Raw genomic sequence first — 22,269 nt, 5'->3', positions numbered from 1 at the left:
TGTGGGTACACCGTGGTAAGCAAGGTCTGCTGGAAAGGTGGCACTTAAACATCCTGTGGCACCCGTGGCTGTTGGGTCTTAATCTTCTGGGTCATAATAGGATGAGCCACAAACTTTCCTTCTCCTACCTTCATATCCTTCCCGTCCTCATCCACAATGATGTCTCCATCTAGTCACTTTCACTTTCAGTGTTAGGATCCCACTTGCGGGAATTCCAATCATACCATGCCACAATTACCTGTATATGGGTGGGTGCTAGTTAGCCCCCACCCACCCTCCCATACCCTGGCAAGCTGTATGCTAGGTCCTGCAATTGCTCAATGGTCTTTTCTAATTCTCTCCCTAGGATGTCCGTATTCTCTGCCGGTAAAAGACACGTAGCCCTTTCTAGTTCCAGTCTCTCTTCTAAATGCACAGTGTGTGCCTCTGCCTCTATCTGCTTCTCATTCACATTCTGCAGCGCTGGCAGCATCAGCCAAACAAAGGCAGTGGTAACATGGCAGAGGTTTTAATTTTTCTCTAGGGTGCAATACACTCCTGCACACTGCAAGGCCTGTAGGATGCCAATGGGAGTTTCAGAGGTGACCCCGAGTCCTGCAGTGATCCCCATTCCAAGAAGGTCTGCCACCTCAAACTACACAGAATTCTCTGGCCAGCCCAGGATTCCCCCTGACCCCGGCAACCCCCAAATCAGCATAGTGTTGTCCACCACTAAACTTGGGGATTTTTTTGAGTATCTGAATCCTGCTGCCTACACCAAATGTAATACAGGAGGTCAAGCCTGGGGATCTCAACCACTTGTTTGGATAAACTGAAAAAACCACAAGGAGGACCTCATAGAGCAGACATAGCCTTTATTACTCACATTACAGGGAGCACCTATGGCAACAAATTGGCAAAGCAGGACAACCCCCTAACCCCCGACCCCCGTCTAAGGCTCATTATAAGGGGCTCTAGACAAAGGTGTCATGGGCCCAAGTTGCACAAACCTGCATGTAGTCTAGAACCACAGTACATCAGTGTGTACATGCAGGAGGGAAAGGTCACAAGAAGCAGTCACTGGGCAGGAAACCCATCCTCAAGGAGGATAGGGAGGGAACTACATTCCATTCCTCAGGACAATATACATTCCTTCTGGCCAGGGGTATGGGCCATGTCCAGCATTAACCCCACACCACCCCATTTATCTATAGTAGTATAAATTCTTTCAAAGCAACTTATATCTTTCTTCCCCAAACTTGCAGTATACTTGCAGTATAAAGGAGACCAGCAACTCCAGTATCACAAACATGTTTGTCTTTTCCACCTACTCCTGCTGCTGGTGATTCAGATGGCACACCCCAGGACCTGGTCCTATTCTGGCTAGTATTTGGCTCAATAAGCCCTCTCTTTCAGAAAAGATTTTGGCTGTGAAAGTTTCTCATTTAACACTCCCAAATCAGATAATCCAAAATCATTTCTATTTAGCTTTACAAAAACAGTTTATCTTCTTAATAAGTTTTGCATTGGCTAATATAATACTTGCTTGCTTCTCTTATGCTGATTGACCACTGTAAGGAAATACCTACCAGAGACATATTATTTGGCATGAAGAAACCACCCTGGAGTTCTGAATAGTTTAATGTGTTATCCCTTCAAGGGCGCTGCTTCAGAGTCCTATGGAAAGGATGAAAGAAAGGGGGGAAAGGAGGAGATGTAACCAAATAGGAAGTAAGCAGTCAAGATTCGGGAGGGGTAAGCAAAACATTACTGGATAATTGTGCCTTTTAATGCAAACTATCTTTGATTAAGAGCCAGAAAACAACTGAGTTTAAGGGCAGAGCACAGAACAGTGGATTCGTTGGACATATGGGGGTGGGTTTTCAACTTAACATAAAAATGAACTTTTCTATATAGAGAGCAGCTCATTCAGAAAGGGTGGGCTTGTGTGACTTGTGGTTCCCCAACACTGGCTGTGTTTAAGCCCAACTGGCATTATCTTGTGAGAAAAGTAGTAAACATATCCTTCAGTTTGAAAATTGTTATTAAAGCTTACTCTGTACAAAACATGTGCTGAATAAGAAGAGGAATCAAATTGAGATATTCTCTCTGCCACTTGTTAAAGCTGTGTTCCTTACACTTCAATGTGTACACACTTTCCCCTAGGGATACTGTTAAAATGCAGATTTCAGTTCTATAGGATGAGACCCAAAATTTGCATTTGGAACAGCTCCTAAGTGAGCCAGTGATGATGGTCTGTGTAACACATGTTGAGCACAATGGTTGCAAGTAGGGAATGAAACACTCATATAACTATAATACAGAGTAAGACTTATTAAATACCGCTAATTAAACTGTACTTGAACAATGATTGAAATAAAAAAAAAATACCGCTAATTATCAGTAAAGGCCTGGATTTGTATCAAACCCAGGGCTGTCTCTGCCCTTTTCTGCCTAGTATTCCTTCTGTTGTTTTTGTTGTTGCTTTCCTTCTTGAATTTAATTACTTTGAGGGTTGCTCATTGCATATATTATTTCTTAGCTTGGAATAGCTTTCTCATTCTTTTTAGACTGACATTTTACTAAGTTAAGGTTTATCTCCTGATCACTCCTTCCCTGGGCCCGCAGTTGGGCTGAAGGTTCCCTAGAGCACGTCAAGTGTTAACCATGAGCAATCCAGCCTTAAGTGGGAAGTCCGGTTTCTTATTCTCTCCAGAAACCCACCTTTCAGAATCGCCCATGACAAGGAAACGGGTGAGGGGACCAGGAAGAAAGCAGCGCCACTCCTTCTGTTACTGAACACCAGAGCCAGGGTGGCAGCCTCGAGTGTCATTCGGAGCTGTCATTCGTGTCCTCTACACGGCAGGCCTGGGGACTCAGCGAACCATTTCCCGGAGCAGTCTCGCAAGCTGGTGGCCCCAGTCCAGCCTGTAACTGACTACAGGCGAGCGCCCTAGCCAGGCGGGGGAGGCTGCGGTGGGGCTGTCCATCACGGGGGTGGAGGGGGGGGCGCGGCTAGGGAGACTGACGGTGCAGGCGCAGGCGCAGCGCTGCGCAGCGCCCCTAACACGCGGGGGGCGGTCTGCAAGGCTGGCCTTGTAGCCATTTTAGGAGGAAACCCGGTTTGCTAGGCTTGGGCGCGGTTTCAATTTGAATAACTTTATTGGTGGCCTTATCATCAGAACACCCAACGCACCGGCAGCCGGGGGAGGAGGGAGCTCATTGCAGAAGGTGACTTGAGTGTGGGCGTGGGCGTGAGCGTGGGCATGCAGGGGAGTCCCCGAAAGCGGGTTTCCTGAGCAGCGGGTAGCGGAGGGGTTTCGGGGTTCCCCGCGTTCCTGGCGTTCCTGGAGGCTCAGGAGGGAGAGGAAACGGGGCACGGCTTCCCGGCGGCGGGGATTCCCTTAACTGGGTCCCCAGACGACGGGGCGGGGACAGGGGTGCCTCTGACTCCGCCCCCGGTTTGTTGGTGTTTTTTTTGATGCTTCTTGTTCCCCACGGCAGGTGGTCTCCGACTGGAGCTGCAGCCATGGGAAACACCGCGAGCGACCGGGTGGCAGGGGAACGCCACGGCACCAAGGCTGCACGCGCTGAGGGCGCCAGCGGCCATGGCCTGGACAGGGAGCATAAGATCATGGTGGGCAGCACAGATGACCCCAGCCTCTTCAGCCTACCGGACTCCAAGGTGAGCGTCCTCACGCCCCTAGTTGGTGGCGGTTCTGCAGCAGCCTGAGTGTCAGGGTTCCTCCTCCCTTTCTTAGTTCTTATCACACTGACCTGGGGTTACGGCTTCTTGAATTAAAGGGGTTTTTCGGGAACGAGGATGTTGGATGGCAATTCCTCTTGCAGTACTGCCTCAAAATAGAAGTAAAAGGGTTTTTTTCCCGACTAACCTGTTAGCCACATTTTCAGGATGAGGACAGTAGGATCCCCCACCCCCGCCCCGCCCCGATCTTCGGTTCCCCTAACAGGCAAAGTGTCCTCTTCTAGAGTATTGATAGATATATAGGTTGTAAGCACTGGTGGAAAACTTCAGTTTCTCACATTTGCCCTGAGGTGGGTAAATGAAAGTTTTTTTCCCTGACAACTTCCACGTATCAATATCTTTTTTGACCTTTTAAGAACTCAGCACTTCTGATCCTTTTCCCCTTTGGCTTGACTGTAAGCAACAACCACTTGCTTATTTGAATACTTTCTCTTAGCCTCAGAGATCAATAAAGGACATCGCTGCTCAGTTTTTGTCTCATATTCTATAGCAGTGGTGGCTAAGGTTGTGCTTCTTTCGCAGTGGCAGAGCAAGTAATTCCAGGATTTCTCCATTTCCCAGTAGTACTTGATAATGTTACCATGGCTGAAAACGACCACCCATAGCTGCTCAGAAGACCTTGGTCTCAGTTCCAAGGACTTTCAGGAAAACAGCACCTTGTGTTCAGTCTACAGAAAAGCTAAAAGGATCTGACAATGTGATTACCATTCAAATATTTCTAATCACTTTTTACAGCTGTTAGCATTAAATTAAATGCATTAAGGCCAACTGGGATGAAGTAGAAAAATGGAGGGATTGAGGAGGTTGGAATGTGTTTGATGTTTCTTATGTCTTTCACAAAGTAAATAGAGAATGATTTTCCAAGTTGGTAGCACATGGAATTTCGTTATTTTCTTGGATCCCAGCTGAGAATGTAACCAGAGAAAGGGGGAGTAAGGATGATAAAATGACCCTTTTGGGGGATTTCTTCTCTGTTCCTTTCTTCTCCCACTTCAGGACTTCTTTCTCATCATTTGGGCTGTCCACCCAGCCATCTGAATTTACTTTGTCAAGGTGATCTACCTCACTGTATTTTTACCCTTTTCTTACATTGATGACTCAGGACTTAAGTACAGTGCAGTTGTCAAACCGTGACTGCCGTAATCCATGTCCTGAATAAAAGCCGGATTGCTTTTCTGAAATGGAGCCTATTTTGGATCATTCTTTCCTTTATCTCAGTCTTGCCACTTGTGAAATAATAAAATTGGTTCAGATAATTCCTAAAGTCTCTTCCAAATCTAAGATTTTATAGTTCTCAAACTATTGTCTCTACTTTTTCTCTCAATGTTTTACTTAAACATTTCAAACTGTAATTCTAATTGTTTTGTCTCTTTTCCTGATGACTTTGCTGACTATTTAACTTGGAATAAACAGTCTTTCTGCTAGTTAGCTGTACTCCTGCTAACACAGGAGTGTATGTCATACCTGGAAGGGCTTCCTTCTGAAGCTTAGGCATATCAGTAGTTTGTAGCTTTCAAATTTTAAATTGAAAATCCTATATCATAAAAATAACTGATAGAAACAGTGGTAGTGAGGCCTGTGTTGCTTCTAATGCTTGCCTTCTTCAGTTCTCAATTCTTTTTGCATGTTAAAATCACCTGAGATTTGTTTAAACACTTTATGGAAAATTTGAAACATTTTTTGTGTTTCAAAGTATAGCGAAAAAAGTCTAATGAATTCCTGAATACCTGTCACCCAGTTTAAACAATGATCAATTCATGAATGAATTTATTTCATTTATACCCAATTCACTCCCATGACTTATTTTGAAGCAAATTCTAGACTTATCAAATATTATTTTATCTAAATATTTTAGAGTGTATCTCTAAAGATGAGGGTTTTTTCTTTGTTTAATATGTCATAGCATTATTATATGGGAAACTTAAAGAGATTCCCAGGCCCTATATCTAATTATAATCTGAGGATTATTCGTAGGCATATGTTGAAATTTTTGTAATGCTGTAATGCAGCCTGTCCGACAAGAGTGCATTGCTTTAAGAATATGGAGATCAGGTTTTCTCTTAAGCCACTTATATAATGAGAAAGTCCCTTCAGTTCTCTTCTGTGTTTACCTCGGATTGTGCTGCTACTGGTGTCTGAGTGCAGTTTCAAGGAATAGTGAGTGGCAGTGTGGAAGGTAGAATACCCCAGCCATTTTGAAAATAAAGCCCAAATGAATAAGCCAGTCCTGTGTTTAAACCCAGTTTATTTTATTTGGTAATATTTTGATTTGATACTGTACAGTCTTTTTTACGTATTTACCAACATCATTTAAGCCAATGCAAAGTGGAGATCAGCAAACTTTTTCTGTAAGGGGCCAGATACTAAATGTTTTAAACTTTATGGACCAAAGAGTTTCTTAAAACTACCCAATTGTGCCACTGTAGCATGAAAGTAGCTGTAGATACTAAGTAAATAAATAACTGCCATTTTCCAATAAAACTTTATGTAAGTATCTGGCTCAGTAACTATAGCTTGCTAATTCTTCTTGTAAAGAATGGTTTGTGGCAAAGAGACTATTCCAGACATAACCTCTGTCTGACCCGCCAGCTAGATCCACCTCCATCCAGGCCAGAACAAAGATTGCTTCCTATAAATCCCCTCAGACGCTTTCTGATTGACACCTGCCCTATGCCCCAGATGTGCTGGTCCCTGGAACAGGCCATTGCCCTGCCCTGGGCAGGCACTAAGGCTGTTTCCCCTTATCTGGGGCAGCTCTTGCCCCAATACCTCTGTCCATTCTGCTCTGTTCTGCATAAGTCTTTAGTGTCTGCTCTACCAGGTTTGGATATATCCACATTACCGTATCTTGCTTGTGCCCAAGATATGAGCCTCATGTTAAGTTCCCTTAATAAACTCTTGATGTAGTGATGGCATTGTTGGCGTCTTCAATCTCTCAGCGCTAGGAAATTTCCCCAACGTAGTAATGAAAAGAAACTATGTAAGGAGTCAGTTTTTAGAATCCTGCAGACCTCACTTAATATTAGAACTGCTTTTGTTGAAGGAAGTTGTGTTTTTGATCTGATGTTCCTTTAGGCTCCAGAAATTTCATTCATACTCTTGAAATAATTAGTATAAATTTGACATAGGTGAGCAGATAAGGTTTCATAATCACTACTGAAAATTTAAGAAACCAATGATTTGGTTTTTATATTTTTAATGTCCTTTATAACCTATTAGCTAAAATTGAGTTATGAATTTCAGTATCTCTAATTTCCATTACAATGATAATTAAGAGCTTTTCATGCCTGCATGTGAAAAATATATGGCTAACTTAATTATTTTTATAGAGCCATACTTTGTTTTTACATTTTTTCCTCTTAGGCAATCAGAAGCATATCATAGTCACCTGCCTGTGAGTGAATATGATAACAGGAAATAGACTTGGAAGTTGGGACGTGATTTGGGCAGCCCTTGAACATAAACCATTTGACCATTTTGGTTCTAGATGAGTTATTTTTCTCTAGTCTGTTCAAAACTTTATTTAGTTGCTAATTTCAGGGCTCATTGATCCTTAGCAGAAACCTAGCACCCCTCTCTGCCCTAAGGAGGAGAGTGACCTTTTAAGAATTCATGGGTCACAATTTAGGGATGACCTAATCCTTCTTACAGCTCCCTGGGGACAAAGAGTTTGTGTCATGGCAGCAGGATTTGGAGGACTCCGTAAAGCCCACACAGCAGGCCCGGCCCACTGTTATCCGCTGGTCTGAAGGAGGCAAGGAGGTCTTCATCTCTGGGTCCTTCAACAATTGGAGCACCAAGATTCCACTGATTAAGAGGTGAAGGCAAGCATCTTGATTGAGTCTGCAGAGTCCAGGAGTAGAAATGTGGCTGGATCACTCCTCTCCATCTGCTAGGGCCAGATACTAAATGTTTTAAACTTTATGGACCTTAAAAGTACCCAGTTGTGCCACTGTAGCATGAAAGTAGCTGTAGATACTAAGTAAATAAATAACTGCTATTTTCCAATAAAACTTTATGTAAGTATCTGGCTCACCGGCTATAGCTTGCTAATTCTTCTTGTAAAGAATGGTTTGTGGTGTAGAGACTATTCCAGACATAACCTCTGTCTGATCCACCTCCATCCAGGCCAGAACAAACACGCGAGCATTTTCTGTGACCAGTGACTATATCTTCGACTTCTTTTTTTAACCTCATAGTGAGTGAGGGTTATTTTACCACTGAGGTATTTTACCACTCAGAGGCATTTACAGCTTTGTGGGTACATTTTTTAGGACTCTTAATTCAAGTCCTTTCTATCCTTGTAGCAAGTATTCTATAAATAGCTGAATCTAGTTGCTCTGATTTCTACACTAAAACAAAACATATTATGAAGTTCTATGTCATAATATTATTTGTTGCCTGCAGAACAGTAATAAATTATTTAACTGGTAATCAGAAAGTCCTACCTAGCAGTATGTAATTTTCCAGAAGATGCTCATCAAGATATGGAAGGGTACCTGGAGCCACTTCAGTATCCTGAACCTAATGGTATCTTCCTTATTTATACTTGTGAGGGATCTGTTCTGCTGATAGCAAAATAGTTGTATTAAGGTGAACCATTTGAGGAGAGTAAAATCTTTATTCTTTTCTAGATGTTAGTTAAGGACTAAAGTTATTGGGAGGGGCTGGCAAATACATGCTGAACATGATATAGGAAAGGAAACTGGGCTTATACGTTACTTTTTTACTCCAGGGGGTACAATTGCTTAGCAATGTGAGAGATAACTGGTATATTTTGATAGCCTCATGGTTTCTACATTTACATTCTGTCTTCTGATAGGAATTTGGCCTGTTTAACTTTCTGTTTTCTTCTGTAGCCATAATGACTTTGTGGCCATCCTGGACCTCCCTGAGGGAGAGCACCAGTACAAGTTCTTTGTCGATGGACAGTGGGTTCATGATCCATCAGAGGTAAGGCCTAGATCTCTGAGGGTAATCACCGACTTCACAGTCTCATCTTAGCTTATTATTCCCCTTCGTATCAAACTTCATTGCTGTCGGGATCCATCCATAGGCAGCAACTCTCCTGCACTGGAGGATTTCTCTTGATAAAAGAGGCGGTGAATGTGATCATATTTGAAAAGAGGAGAGTTGAGTGGAAGAGATGGATATGAAACAGGGACTCATAAATTTTTCCCATTCACTGTTTCAGCCTGTTGTTACCAGTCAGCTTGGCACAATTAACAATTTGATCCATGTCAAAAAATCTGATTTTGAGGTATTTGATGCTTTAAAACTAGATTCAATGGAAAGCTCGGAGACATCTTGTCGAGGTAAGTTTGTAGTATTTGCTCTTTCTTGATGTATTTCTCTAATAATGCATGTTCCTTCTCAAGAGTGGTTGTTTTTTTAATTTTCTCCTGAAGAATCTTCTAAATTATATACAGGATAGGTTAAAAGTAGGTTTACAGTTGTGAGTACATGAAACAGTTTATTCTTATATTATTATTAATTAATTAATTATTGTATTGTTTTCCGTACAAACACTTGTAAACTTGCTTTTTGCCTCATACTGTATAATTCACTAAACACTTAGGTCTCCTTCTCTGAGACAAAAAAAAAATCTCAGTTTAGAGTATTTGATTTCAAATTTTTTAACCAGGATATACGGGAAGATTTTTGTTTTACATTGCAACCCAGCACACACACACACACAGAGTTGTAACACAAGTCTTACAGAACAGTGTTTGCCTTGATTACACGTGATGCACTCTATTTTCTATTTTATCCTTCCTTGTTTAGATTACTAATGGCTTATGTCCTACAGTTTAGAAAGCTATTTCTAATATTTCAAAGTTTTCATTGACCTTGATGGTGGTATCATCCAGCAGAGGCTCGGTGTTGTCTGGTTTGCCCTGTTTAGCTGCGTCAGCTTTACCCTGCCAGATGCTAGCTCAGTTGGCAGTTCTACAGTGCAATAGGACCCCACAGCTGTGGTAGTCTTTGGGGAAAGGGGGGTAATAAAAATCCCACAAGTCTTTTTTGTCTGTATGTTAACTGAAATTTTGTATTTTGATTTTGAAAACATTCCTTGGGAGAGTAAAAGATCTGTATCCTTTTGTTTCTCCCAATATTAGTTTTTCCAAGGCCTTCATCTCTATTTGCATTTGCTGCCATATCAGAAGAGTGGTTTGCTAACCACACTCACAGTTACCATTTTGTTACTTTACAGTAAAGGTGAGAACTGTGTGCACTGTGTTCCTAGTGAACATGCTTCTCCCTTGTGGGTTCAGAGCCTGCCTCTGCTCCTTACTAGCTTCGTCATTGCAGACAAGTCCTTTAACCTTTTTGGTTCTCAGTTCCTTATGAGTAAAACTGGAGACTTATATTCTCAGCGATTCTCAGCTGACAATACAAAGTACCTTAAATGGGGCATATTAGAATCTCAGGGCAGTTTCCAAAAGAATAATCAATAGTATTTTTGTTTGTTTAGAAAAATTGTAAAACTATTGTTTTCATTATATAAGCTCAGAGTGTAAAGCTAAATATTCTTCTTGGATGGTGGGGCAGTGATTAAAAATGCTTCAGAAATATTGAGTTAAATCATGAGGCCACATATGACTAAATTTTTGCATTACATGATTCTGGCAAAGCAACCAGTAAATAGTAGACATACAATCATAATAATATAGAGGACTAGCATACTTTTGATCTTTCTTCCATCTTCACCCAATTCCCTGATCCACTGAAGTAAGGTTTAGAATATATTTTATTAGGAATCTGAGACAATGGGTTTTAATCTTCACTCAATGACCATCTTAACTGTGGATGTGACTTTAGGCAAATCACTTAACCAATTTTCTTTTCTTTGGATGAAAAGGAAACAAAAAATTTCTCAGTGGTATTTCTTAGGGGTGTTTGTGGATCACATGACAAAATAACAGTGTTTTGAAAAGTTTAAAGTTCTGTGTACTTTTAAGATGTTGTTTAATATAACGGTATTATTGCTACTCTTTTCTTTTGCCTCTCATATTCAACTGAAATCTGAGTTCTTATACTGATCTGGTTATCAAAATCTTTTTTACTAGGGATTATAAAATACTTAAAATTTGTTAAGCAAAAGGTTATAGTTCTTTTAATTTTTGTATATTTCTTCCTTTTTTTGTCTGTATACATTTTTCAATTTTTAAGGTATAATTCACATACCATAAAATTCATCCTTTTGAAGTGTACAATTCAGTAATTTTCATGTATTCATAGAGTTATGTAACCATCACCTCTGTCTTAATTCTAGAGAATTTTTATCACCCCAGAAAGAAACCCTGTGCCTATGAGCAGTCACTTCTCATTTCCTCCCCCCATATCCCCTGGAAACCACATATGTAAATACTTTGTGCCTCTATGGTTTTTTCCTATTTGGGACATTTCATGTAAATGGGATTATACCCTCTGTGGTCTTTTGTATCTGATTTATTTCACTTAGTATGTTCATCCTGGATGTAACATGTACTAGTACTATATTGCTTTTTATAGCTGAATAAAATTCTGCTATAAGGATATACCATTTTGTTTCCCCATTCATTAGTTGATGAACATTTGGATTGTTACCGCTTTTTGTCTGTAATGAATAATGCTGTTATGGATGTTTGTGTTCAAGTTTTTATGTGGACATATATTCTCATTTCTTTTGGGTATATACCCAGAAATGTAATCTCTGGGTCATATTGTAACTTTATGTTTAATTTTTGGAGGAACTGCCAAACTATTATTCAAAGCAGCTGCACCATTTTACATACTCACCAGCAATGCGAATAGCACAAAGGTTCCAGTTTCTCCGCATACTTGCCAACAATTATTATTATTGTCAGTCTTTCTTATTATAGCCATCTTAATGAATGTTAAGTAGTATCTTATTGTCATTTTTATTTGCATTTCCCTAATGACCACTGCATTGTTAATAATTGTGTCCTTGTTAAAATCATGGTAGTATCAGTAGTCTTAGAGTTTATAACCTTGTTGTCTGTTGCTTGGGTAGAAAAAAGAAGAAATCTAATCTTTTCATATTGTTTGACAGTCTACCAGGCATTGTCACATCTATTATCTTTTTTTTCCTTAATCCTCACCAGGGGATATGTTTTGTTTTTATTAATTGATTTAGAGAGAGAGGAAGGGGTTGGGGGTAGGGAGAGAGAGAGAAACATGGATTGGTTATTTCCTGCACACACCCTGGCTGGGGATTGAACCCACAAACTTTTGGTGTACAGGATGATGCTCCAACTAACTGAACCACCTGGCCAAGGCTCACATTTATTCTCTTATTTGATTCCTTTAAAAATATTGTGAAATAGGGCAGAGATTACTTTTATTTTATGAATGGGGAAACTGACTGCAGTGCCAGGGTTTGTCCCGCCTCACACAGCTATAATGGAGTACTTCCCAAAGCTACATCTTTCACCTCGCATCTCCTCTATCCTCCATGTCATGCTGCCATGTTGAGGAGCTTCTTGGTTTATGTTCAGGGTGACTCAGACATTTTTTTTTGGTTGCCTTACAGTTGTAGACCCAACATGTCACAACTTTATGATCCATGACTCTTGTAACTTTTGTATATTTATTATTAGCTGCCACAGTAATGACATTTTTTTCATGCGTTTTTTACTTGTTCTCCAACTTTCCCTTATATTTGGATAAATGTCTTCCAGATCTTTCTAGCTCACCCCCAGGGCCTTATGGGCAAGAAATGTATGTATTTCGATCTGAGGAGAGATTAAAATCCCCACCCATCTTGCCTCCTCACCTTCTTCAAGTTATTCTTAACAAGGACACTAATATTTCTGTGAGTATCCTGAGAGCATTGCTGGGGCATCTTGGGGTCACTAGGACCATTTGAACTAAAAGTTTAGTAGTCCTAGAGGTTTGGATTATTACAAGTGTGTGTGTATGTGTATATGGTCTGTCCAGAAGGTACCAGCCATGTAATATGAAAAAGAGAGACATTCATTGAAGATGATACAAGATACAAGAAACATTGTACGTAGAACAATGATACCTCAGTCCCCTTCAAAGTAGGCACCTTGGGACCTCACACAGTTCTCCCAGTCACCATCAGCTGCCCATCATATTTTCCTGAATCTCAGTGATAGTCTGAAATCTCTTCCCTTCAAAGGTCATTTTAGTTTTGGGAAAAGCCAGGAGTCACAGGATACCAAATCTGGGCTGTAAGGGGGCTGAGTCATCATTAACAATGCTGGACTTTTTCTGGACAAACTGTCTATATCTATACCTATATCTATATCATCTATATATGGAAGAAGTCAAGGCATTAATATAATAAGAATGGTTTGCACAACATCGATGTAACCTGGCAGCCAAGGAGTGTGGACTGGAATGGACATGCATAAACAATGACAACTATATTAGTGGGGGCAGTAGATGCTCTTGAGTGAGCATGTGTACTATGTGGCCATTGCATTCAAAATGACTGAATACAGCAACGACTCTGCATCAGATTTTGCATTAAATGTGGAAACTCTGTGGAAACTATTTGGATAATTCAGAAGGGCACAGCTATGGGCAACTGGCAATTGGCTGCTTCATCACGACAACATACCCACTCATGTATCACATCTTGTGCAGAGTTTTTTGGTGAAACATACAATCACTCAGGTGACTCAGCCTACCTACAGCCCAAATTTGGCACCATGTGACTTCTAGCTTTTCCCAAAACTAAAATCATCTCTGAAAGGGAAAAGATTTCAGATTGTTGTTGAGATAACATGATGGGGCAGCTGATGGTGACTGGGAGAACTGTGTGAGGTCCCAAGGTCCCTACTTTGAAGGCGACTGAGGCGTCATTGTTCTGTGTACAATGTTTCTTGTATCTTATATCTGCTTCAATGAATGTCTCCATTTTTCATAGTATATGGCTGAGTACCTTCTGGACAGATCGTGTGTGTGTATGTGTGTGTTGTGTGATCATTATGAAGTCTGAGTTGTGAGTTTTCCAGGTACTGATGTCAAAATTCATAGTTGCTTTCTGGTGCAAATAATTCAGGCCCAGAGCTATGGATTATGAGAACTGGTTGTGGGGATTTGTATTCCAACACAAGATAAGGAATGTTTATCATTTGAAGGTATAGGAAAGAAGTATAAGGGTTTTTTCTTTAAAAAAAAATAATCTGTGTCTATAGTCAGTTCATTGATTCCTATTACGATTACTTTTATCTCTTAACCTGAATCTTCTGTGTGTTATGGGAAAGATTTTTGTCTTAGCTATATTAAGGAAGATGAACAGATGCTGAGGCTTAGAGTTTCTTCCCTGTAAATTCCCCAGAATTTTCCTGATTTCCTGTAATGAGAATGTATTATTGATATATACAAGGGTAAGTTCAGTATTTAAAAGAAATAATACGTACTAGTTTAGTTTCTCATCAATCCCAAAGGGCTTGGAAGAAGAGTAAAGTGCTTGGTTTAAGACTGTGCATTCACTCCATTCATGATTTTTTTTTCTCTCTTAGTGTGACCCAGCCTTGCTCCCTGAGCCCAATCATGTTATGCTAAACCATCTCTATGCGTTGTCCATTAAGGTAAGTGGTGGGGCTGGCTCTTCACAGAGCTCCTCTAAATGGGAGAGAAAGGTAGCATGTTCTCCAGTGGTTACTTGTTCTGCTACTTCACTGAAGCTGAGTCTGGTAGTAATGGTCAAATTATGGAGAGCTTTTTTTAACTAGTGGGTGTTTTTATTTTTATTTATTTTTTTAAAATCTTAGTCTCAAAAAGCTTCTGCACAACAAAAGAAACCAACAGCAAAAAAAAAAATGGCTACCAACCCAGTGGGAGAAAATATTTGCCAACAACAGCTTCTGATAAGGTGTTAATATCCAAAATATGTAAAGAACTCATGCAAATCAACACTAAACAAACAAGCAATCCAATTAGAAAATGGGCAAAGGACCTGAACAGATACCTCTTCCAAGAAGACATACAAATGGACAACAGATACATGAAAGTGTGCTCAACTTCACTAGCTGTTAGGGAAATGCAAATCAAAGCTACAGAAAGATACCATCTCACACCCATTAGAATGGCTGTTATCAACAAGATGAGTAATAACAAGTATTGGAGTGACTGTGGGAAAAAAGGAACGCTTATTCACTGTTTGTGGGAATGCAAACTGGTATAGCCATTGTGGAAAACAGTATGGAGGCTCTTCAAAAAATTAAGAATAGAATTACCATATGACCCAGCAATCCCTCTTCTGGGTATCTACCCCCCAAAATGTGAAAACATTTATTTGCAAAGATATATGCACTCCTATGTTCATTGCAGCATTATTCACAGTGGCCAAGATATGGAAACAACCAAAGTGTCCTTCAGTGGATGATTGGATAAAGAAGATGTGGTACCTGTATACAGTGGACATAAGAAAAGATGAAATATTGCCATTTGTGACAACATGGATGGACCTTGAGAATATTATGCTAAGTGAAATGTCAGTCAGTAAAAGCTAAGAACCCATATAATTTCACTCATTTGTGGGATATAAAACTGAAACTCGCAAACAACAGTATGGTGGTTACCAGAGGGAAGGGGATTGGGGTGTAGTAAAGGGTAAAGGGGGTCAAATATATGGTGAAGGGAGATCATTTGACTTTGGGTAGTGGGCACACATGCAGTGCAGATCATATATCATAGAAATGTACTCTTGAAACCTATATAATCTTAACCAGCATCACCCCAATAAATTTAATTTAAAAAAGTCTTAGTCTTTGTATCTATGTTCTGGCTAATTGAATTTCCCTGTAATTGAACTTTTTTGCTCCCTGGTTTCTTTATGGCTTGGCTGTTGGCATAAGTTTTTATATTGCTCTACAGTTACCTGACTAAGCTGATCATTGCCAGAATCACCTGGAAAGTTTGTAAACGTACGGATTCAGAGACTGCATCCTCAGGGATTCTGAATAAGTGCCTCTAGGATGGGCCCTAGTCATCTTTTTAAGCTGCTTGTATTTCTTAGGTGTGCATCAGATAAGGGAAATCACTAAGAGTACTTTCAAAATATATATTACTGAATTTATATTTTATAATAAACTTGTGTGGTAAGTATGATTTTAACCCCTATTTTATAGATAAAGAAACTAAGGCTCAGAGAAGTTCAAATTGCCAGTAAGTACCAGAGAGAGGACTTAAGTCCATTCCTCCTGTCTTTATTCCATGCTCTTTCCTAGAGATTACTATGCCAGGTCTTTCAAAGTACGTCTTTCTCTCACCTGCTTCTCATTTCTACCAAACCCTTCCTGGAGTTTAACTTTTTCCCTGCCTTCATTCTGTCATATTTAGGCTATGGTCACTATACTCTGATCACAGAATGTTAATCTGGGAAGCATTCATTGTGGATAAACAATATTGGGAAAAGTAGGAAGATGCACTGGTTTCTCAACTGGATATTCTTGGGTTCTTTGGCATCTGACTTAATTGCTCCTTGGCTATCAAGGGATGTCCACAGGCCTGCTGTCTTCTCCTATGGTATACATGTGACCTGTAACAAACCTGGGAAATCGTACCTTATATTTTTCATGCTGATCTTGATTATTGTAATTCACCTTGTCCTTGACCCAGATTGTTTAGGCTGTTTTCCTAGGAAGATTTTGGGGTCCACCGTATTCAAGGATAGAAGAGGATTCCTGAGTCCCCTCTTGATCAGAGAAGACTTTTTAAGTTCATTCTTGGTTTTAAATGGAAATCAGACCAGCTTCAGGACATGGAAATGTTTTTTTTAAAAGGATCACTGCCCTGTTACCATTGTATTTAAGACTTCCTTCTAGAAGTGTTTGCCAGGATGTTTCTTCCTTTTTGCTTTGCCAGTTTTAAACCCAATATTCAAATTTAAAATTGGGGATGGAGTGAAATGGGAGACTAATATTTTTTCAGCACATATTTTGTCAGGTACTGTGCCAGATATTTGGATGTAATCATCAGAGCTACCTTAATGGTAGGTGTTATCCTTTAATCATGAGAAAAAAGACATTTTATAGATTATTCAAGGCCACAAACAGTAGGATTCAGAATCTGCTTAAGTTGATTTGATGCCAAAACCATCCTCCTTCTATAATATCCAACTATGTCTTTAAAAAGTAAGCAACAGTGAAGGACTGATGGCTGGGAAGAACTGTGTACTGCCTGAACTAATGAGTTAGTTGCATGTTTCTTTTCCTTGCAGGACAGTGTGATGGTCCTTAGCGCAACCCATCGCTACAAGAAGAAGTATGTTACTACTCTGCTGTACAAGCCCATCTGAAGGAATCCCTCCTGCCTCCCAGGCTTCAGAAGCATCTCCCTTGCCTACCTGAGACTGGAAGGTTGATTTGCTTGCAGGCTGATAAGTGTGTTTCAGAGCCTCTAAGTAGGATGCTCTGCTTTCGCATTTGATTGAAGATGAGAGCTTTATGAATTCATGGAATTTATTTTAAGTAAAAAGTTACATATATATACATATGGGAAGGAGGTTAATGGAAGCCTCCTAGCTAGATGTATTCTGTCTGCCAGTGGTACTCACCAAGAACTGTTTAGGGAAGCTGCAGGAAGAACCTTCATTATAGGAAGCTTTTTTCCTAAAATGAATGGAGAGCAAACTCAGAATCCATGATGGGTGGAGAATCTATCTCTGCTACCTTGGCTTTCCAGGGGATGGGCTTGTGCCAGAGTCCTGCCTTCCTTATAGCTGCCTGCTTGCAGGAGCTGCTTTTCTTGCATGGTTTTTCTGTATTCCCAGAGTATGTGGCACAATCAGTGTTTTTTATAATACCAGATGCTCCATTAGTACCCCTTTTCTTCTCATTTCACATTCTTGCTTTGATAAACTCTTTGAAGTCCTATATCTGACCCTCCCCTAACAAAAAAAATCATTGGGTAAATGGCCCCTTTCAAAGGCTGTGTAATATCTGACCCACCTTGGAGACGAAGGCTGTCAGAAATCCTCCTTTTTGATCCCAGCACAGGCCCAGGGTACCTGTTACCACTTGGCTCAGCATTATAAGAAAGGCAAGAATGCAGGTCTATTTTCTTGTTTGCGTCTGATGCCACAGCTTAGGATGATATATTGGCACATTCCCATGGGTTTTCCCACAAGGCTTGGCCCTGTTCCATGTTCTTTCTCAAAGCAGACAACTCTGAAGGTGGTAGGAATGAACCAGGGAAAATTTGCATGTCTTTCATCCTTGGAAGATTTTATGTGCCTACATTTTTCTTCAATTAAAAATGCCTTTTCATTAGTCTTAAGAGAATGCATAGAATTCAGGCTCTTGATAAATGATTTCCAAGATTTTCTTCCCTAGTCTAGTCTTCTACAACCTTACATTAATGTGGTTGACCCTGTGCACATTGTTAATTAAATGCTGCTCTAGATACAGATTTATTCAGGCTCATTTGATACACCTAAAAGGTTCCCTCAACTTAAAGATTCATTAGGTCAAGAAGTAAGAAAGTACCCTTGGTGTTTTCAGCCATGAAAAGTAGTGCCTCCCTGCACTAAGTGCTAATAGGATCATTTTGTTCTGCCTCCATTTTAAGAACATGTTTGATGATGAAATGGGGTCAATGACTTACATTTGTGGAATGAAAAGTGGCTATTCAATCCACTCTTGGGGTGCATAGAACATTTTCCAGGTGTCTGTGCCTCTTCCATTATGGATAAAGGTGACTCAAACATTTAACACTGAAGGAGGCCAAACTTGATGCCCGAGAGAATGGTAAACTTGATACCTTGCCTGCTAAGATGAGCCCAGCCACACAGAAAGGGCACCCACGGTCAGTTTAGTTGCCTCCTGCTTTCCCATACAAAACTGACAGAGTTGTCTTCCTATATGTAGACCTCTTAGATCCTCTTTGTGAGGCAGTAGGGTGTGGGGTTGTTTTGCAGGGAATGCAGATTGCTAAGTTCTTTGGTGCTTAATTGCTGAGAGTAAATATTGCTTTAGCCACACAGACCTCTTTCTGAAGCAATAGGCTTTTGTGGAGAACTTACTGTCCCAACCACTTTATGAATGGTATGCCATTTAAAAAATCCAGGCCAAATCCTATTTTAACCAGCTCTTAGGATCTACATCATCTTCAGTTAAACTAGATTTTTTTTCTAATACCCATTAATAAGTGGCCGTTTAGGAGGATTAAAAATCTTGGATGTTGCATAAATGACTTTGTTGTACACACATTTCTTGTCAACAGTATTGAAATGTAATTGCCTGTGTGTTCATGTATTAAAATTTTTATTCCACACAGGCATATCAGTAGAGTGGGACAGGAAAAGAGATCCCTTCAATTTCTCTCAGGCCAGAGGCTCCATTGAATTGGGTCTGGCTGCAATGACAGTAGGTTTTAGTGATACTGACCTTCACATCTTTCTAATTTGGAAATGACCAGAGAGTGTCAGCTTTTCCAGTTCTGAGGGAATCTCTCAGCCAGATTTGAAATGGGAATCTACTAGCTGATGTGGAAGGTGACAGGTAGGAAGAACTACAGGATGACTCCTTCAGTATTGTTCCTTCTTTATACTGCTAATACACCCCATGGCCCTGAGAAGCCCTATCACACTTTCAGTCTGTCCCCAAGGAACTGCTTTAGAAGGTAGATAGGGAGGGAAGAAGGTAGCCCGAAGTAAAACTCAGTCATTCATTCTTTTATATTGGTTAAAGAGGTAGTTTATTTCTGCAGAAGAGAGTTTAGCAGATTTTGAAAATGCATAAAAGCAAGAAAAAAAAGTTTTGGCTTTTTCTGGGGGTGTTGGGGAGTTACAGGAGTTCCAGAGTCAGAAGAGTAAAAAAATAGCTCTTGGGACAATTAACTTTTAAAGAACTGCATCATGGTCTGGGGGTTGTAGGAAAAAGAATGACTTAGCTGAGGAGTAATACTAAGAAAATAAAGCCTCGAGTAACTCATAACTATGCTTTTTAAAGTAAATAAATCAGGCATAACATACTGGTGTCCTTGGATCCCATTGTACAGAATTTACTGTATAAAACACCTTTCCTTTTACTCTTGTTCCTGTTCTCTACCCTTTTTTATATTCTGCTTTAACTTCATTTGTCAGGTAGACTTTACCAGGGTCTCAAGTCAAGTATTAACCTAAAATAAATGTTAGTCATCTTGGTGGTATGGAGAACTTTCAATCATGGTCATTAGCTTGCATGAAGCTAGAATTGAATGGTATTTAATCACTATAGGCAACACCCATGAAGGGCATACTTGGCTTAATAGTGTTGGCTTTTTAAAACAATGCTTCTATAGTAAAGAAATCCTGTAAAAGAAGAACCCAAGAGAAGTTTCTGAGAGAATCCTATAAACTCTGGCCCACTCACTTCCCTTCAATTATTTCGAGTCTCTTGTAGATCTAATCAATCTGAGATAAAACCTTTGAAAAGTGTCAGTACTCTATGTATGCTGCTAAAATGAAGTTAACTTTGCAAAGGTGTTACTTCAGACTGGGCTTATATTAATCTGGATTATAAATGAGGGAGACATACTAATGATAGAAATCCCTGCTTTTAACTGGGGAAACAGCTTTTAAAATGTTAACCTCAAGTAAAAATGATATGCAGTAGTTGGTATGTGTCTGAAATACATTCTGTTCTCAAAGATTTCTAAATTCTCATGTTCTAGTGATTTGGGTTCACTAGTGGCATGGGTTCACTAGCAAATACATAGTTGTTCCTACACAATTCTGACTCATCCTTAAAGCCAGGTTCTTGCTGTCTTCTTCTAGGGACTACTGATTCCAGTTACCAATGGGATAGAGGACCTGGGAGGGTTAGGGGTCAGGGTCTTTTAAAACTCTGGATCTGGGCATTTGTCTGTTCTTAAGCATCAGTCATAATTGGAGCTTGAAGGACTGTGATTTCTGCAATGAACCCTAACTTTTGGAGTCAGAATATTTATCTTTTTAAATTATTTTTAAAAAGGTTTTAAGAAAAAACCACTTGAGTCTGCTACTTATGAAATCCAATTCTTAGTAATGGAATATCTAGGATTCATATTTGGTTTTGTCTTGATTTGCTTTTCTCAGTCATGCTTTGAAGTGAATAAATTTTGTTAAAAGTTAAAATTTTTATTAGATTCAGCATCAATTGGGAATGAATTAATTGTGTGTAGCACAGTGCTTTTGCAGTAAGACTGATGTGAAATACTAAACTGGATTTTGTAGTCAGGTGAAATGGTCAAGGGATAACTACCATAAGTATTACATTATGTATTGACCATCTCACTTTTCTATTTCCATCTTCTGAGCATTTAACCTTACCCAGGTCCGGGTTTTAGAACAGCTGAGCTCACTCATGTTATTAGGCCTAATCTCCTCACTGGGCCCCATATGTGAGACTTGTTTGAAGTTTAGTAAATTGGAAGATGTTGGTTGTTACTACACTGAAGCATTTTGAATGAGTGAAGCTCTGTTATAGAGGGAAAATAATACTGTAATATGAAGAGAATTAAGATATGTAGGAGTCTTTTAAATGGTGCTTTTTGTATCATTTAGTGCTGACATGCAGAGCTGCTTTTCAATATTTAATAGAGGAGTAGCATTTAAGAATGGATCTTAAAACTTTTATTCAAATGTAATATGTCACTGTACACTGATGTATCTGAAAATTATGTGATGTAACACATACATAATTTTGTGAGTTTTTCCATAAAACTATTGAGTAAAAGTATTACACAGCAGTGTTTGAATTCTTCATTGACTACTAATTACATTATCAAGATCTATTTGCCTTGTTAATCTCAGGACCTAAAGAATGTAACTTGCCATACAGTCACATTTGAATACAGTGAGAAATCATAGGGATAGGACACAAGTGAGATCATCTTTACATCTGCCACTTTTTCTCTTTGTTCCAAGGTATGCTGACAGTAACTAGAAAAGTGCAAACCCAGTGGTCTGATTTTCAGCACTTTCTGTGAACTGCACACTTAACCATTCAGGGCTGGATTAGTTCAGGTCCTAGACTAATGTTTTCACCCCTGGCTACACATTCATATAGCCTATGCAGGGTCCATAAAAATATTGAATCCCAGTCTACTACCTTTACCCCAATTAAATGAAAATCTCTGGTAAGAGGTTCAGGCATAAAGATGTAAGCTCCCCAGATGAATCTTATATACATCCAGGGATGAGGACCACTGTCATTCTTTGCCAGATATATGCTTCACTTTATGAGGAAATATACATACACTTCATTCTGACAGCAAATCATTCAGATGGCTTTGTTCAGGGCCCTGATTGTTAATTTTTGTTTTATATCCCTTTGTTTTACAAAGTTTGCACATAGCTGGCCTCTGGACTTTTCCAAAAACAGCACAGCAAGGCTCCTTTAAGATGGAACAGTTAAAATTCCTTTAGGGAGAGGAGAATGATGTTACAGGAGTGACTGGAGGGTGAGAAGAATAGAGTTGAGAGAAGTAGAGATGTCTACTACTTCAGGTAATGAAGACCTGTACAGAAATAGACCAAAACAGTTAATCTCAAATGTTAATAGCAGGTCAAGATATGCCTA

General features: G+C 39.7%; 1 protein-coding gene across 4 annotated transcripts; it reads left to right on the top strand.

Moving 5' to 3' along the window:
• Window positions 1-3,062: 3,062 nt before the first annotated feature.
• PRKAB2 (protein kinase AMP-activated non-catalytic subunit beta 2) lies at window positions 3,063-21,436 on the top strand. 4 transcript variants are annotated; one of them, XM_036015575.1, is made up of 8 exons: window positions 3,063-3,202; window positions 3,476-3,664; window positions 7,397-7,563; window positions 8,605-8,698; window positions 8,940-9,060; window positions 12,430-12,563; window positions 14,245-14,313; window positions 16,947-21,436. In XM_036015575.1, exons 2-8 carry the CDS (start codon window positions 3,509-3,511, stop codon window positions 17,022-17,024), a joined length of 819 nt encoding a protein of 272 aa, XP_035871468.1. In that variant the 5' UTR covers window positions 3,063-3,202; window positions 3,476-3,508; the 3' UTR covers window positions 17,025-21,436. The 4 variants fall into 4 exon arrangements, with proteins under 4 accessions (XP_035871468.1, XP_028358403.1, XP_028358404.2 ...); XM_028502602.2 differs by having other exon boundaries at window positions 3,063-3,210; window positions 3,484-3,664; XM_028502603.2 differs by lacking the exon at window positions 3,063-3,202 and adding an exon at window positions 15,856-15,892 and having other exon boundaries at window positions 3,225-3,664.
• The last annotated feature ends 833 nt before the right edge of the window (window positions 21,437-22,269 follow it).

This window comes from Phyllostomus discolor, chromosome 14, assembly GCF_004126475.2.
Source record: "Phyllostomus discolor isolate MPI-MPIP mPhyDis1 chromosome 14, mPhyDis1.pri.v3, whole genome shotgun sequence".
Taxonomy (NCBI): Eukaryota; Metazoa; Chordata; class Mammalia; order Chiroptera; family Phyllostomidae; genus Phyllostomus; species Phyllostomus discolor.
This window is presented reverse-complemented; position numbering and strand designations above follow the sequence as displayed.

What these genes read in the sequence shown, in the direction of transcription:
- PRKAB2 (XM_028502600.2), top strand. Translation starts at nt 3,461, where the DNA reads ATGCTTCTTGTTCCCCACGGCAGGTGGTCTCCGACTGGAGCTGCAGCC. An exon ending in CTCGGAGACATCTTGTCGAG is followed by an intron (nt 9,061 to 12,429) that starts GTAAGTTTGTAG and finishes AATGTCTTCCAG; the next exon opens with ATCTTTCTAGCTCACCCCCA. An exon ending in ACAAGGACACTAATATTTCT is followed by an intron (nt 12,564 to 14,244) that starts GTGAGTATCCTG and finishes TTTCTCTCTTAG; the next exon opens with TGTGACCCAGCCTTGCTCCC.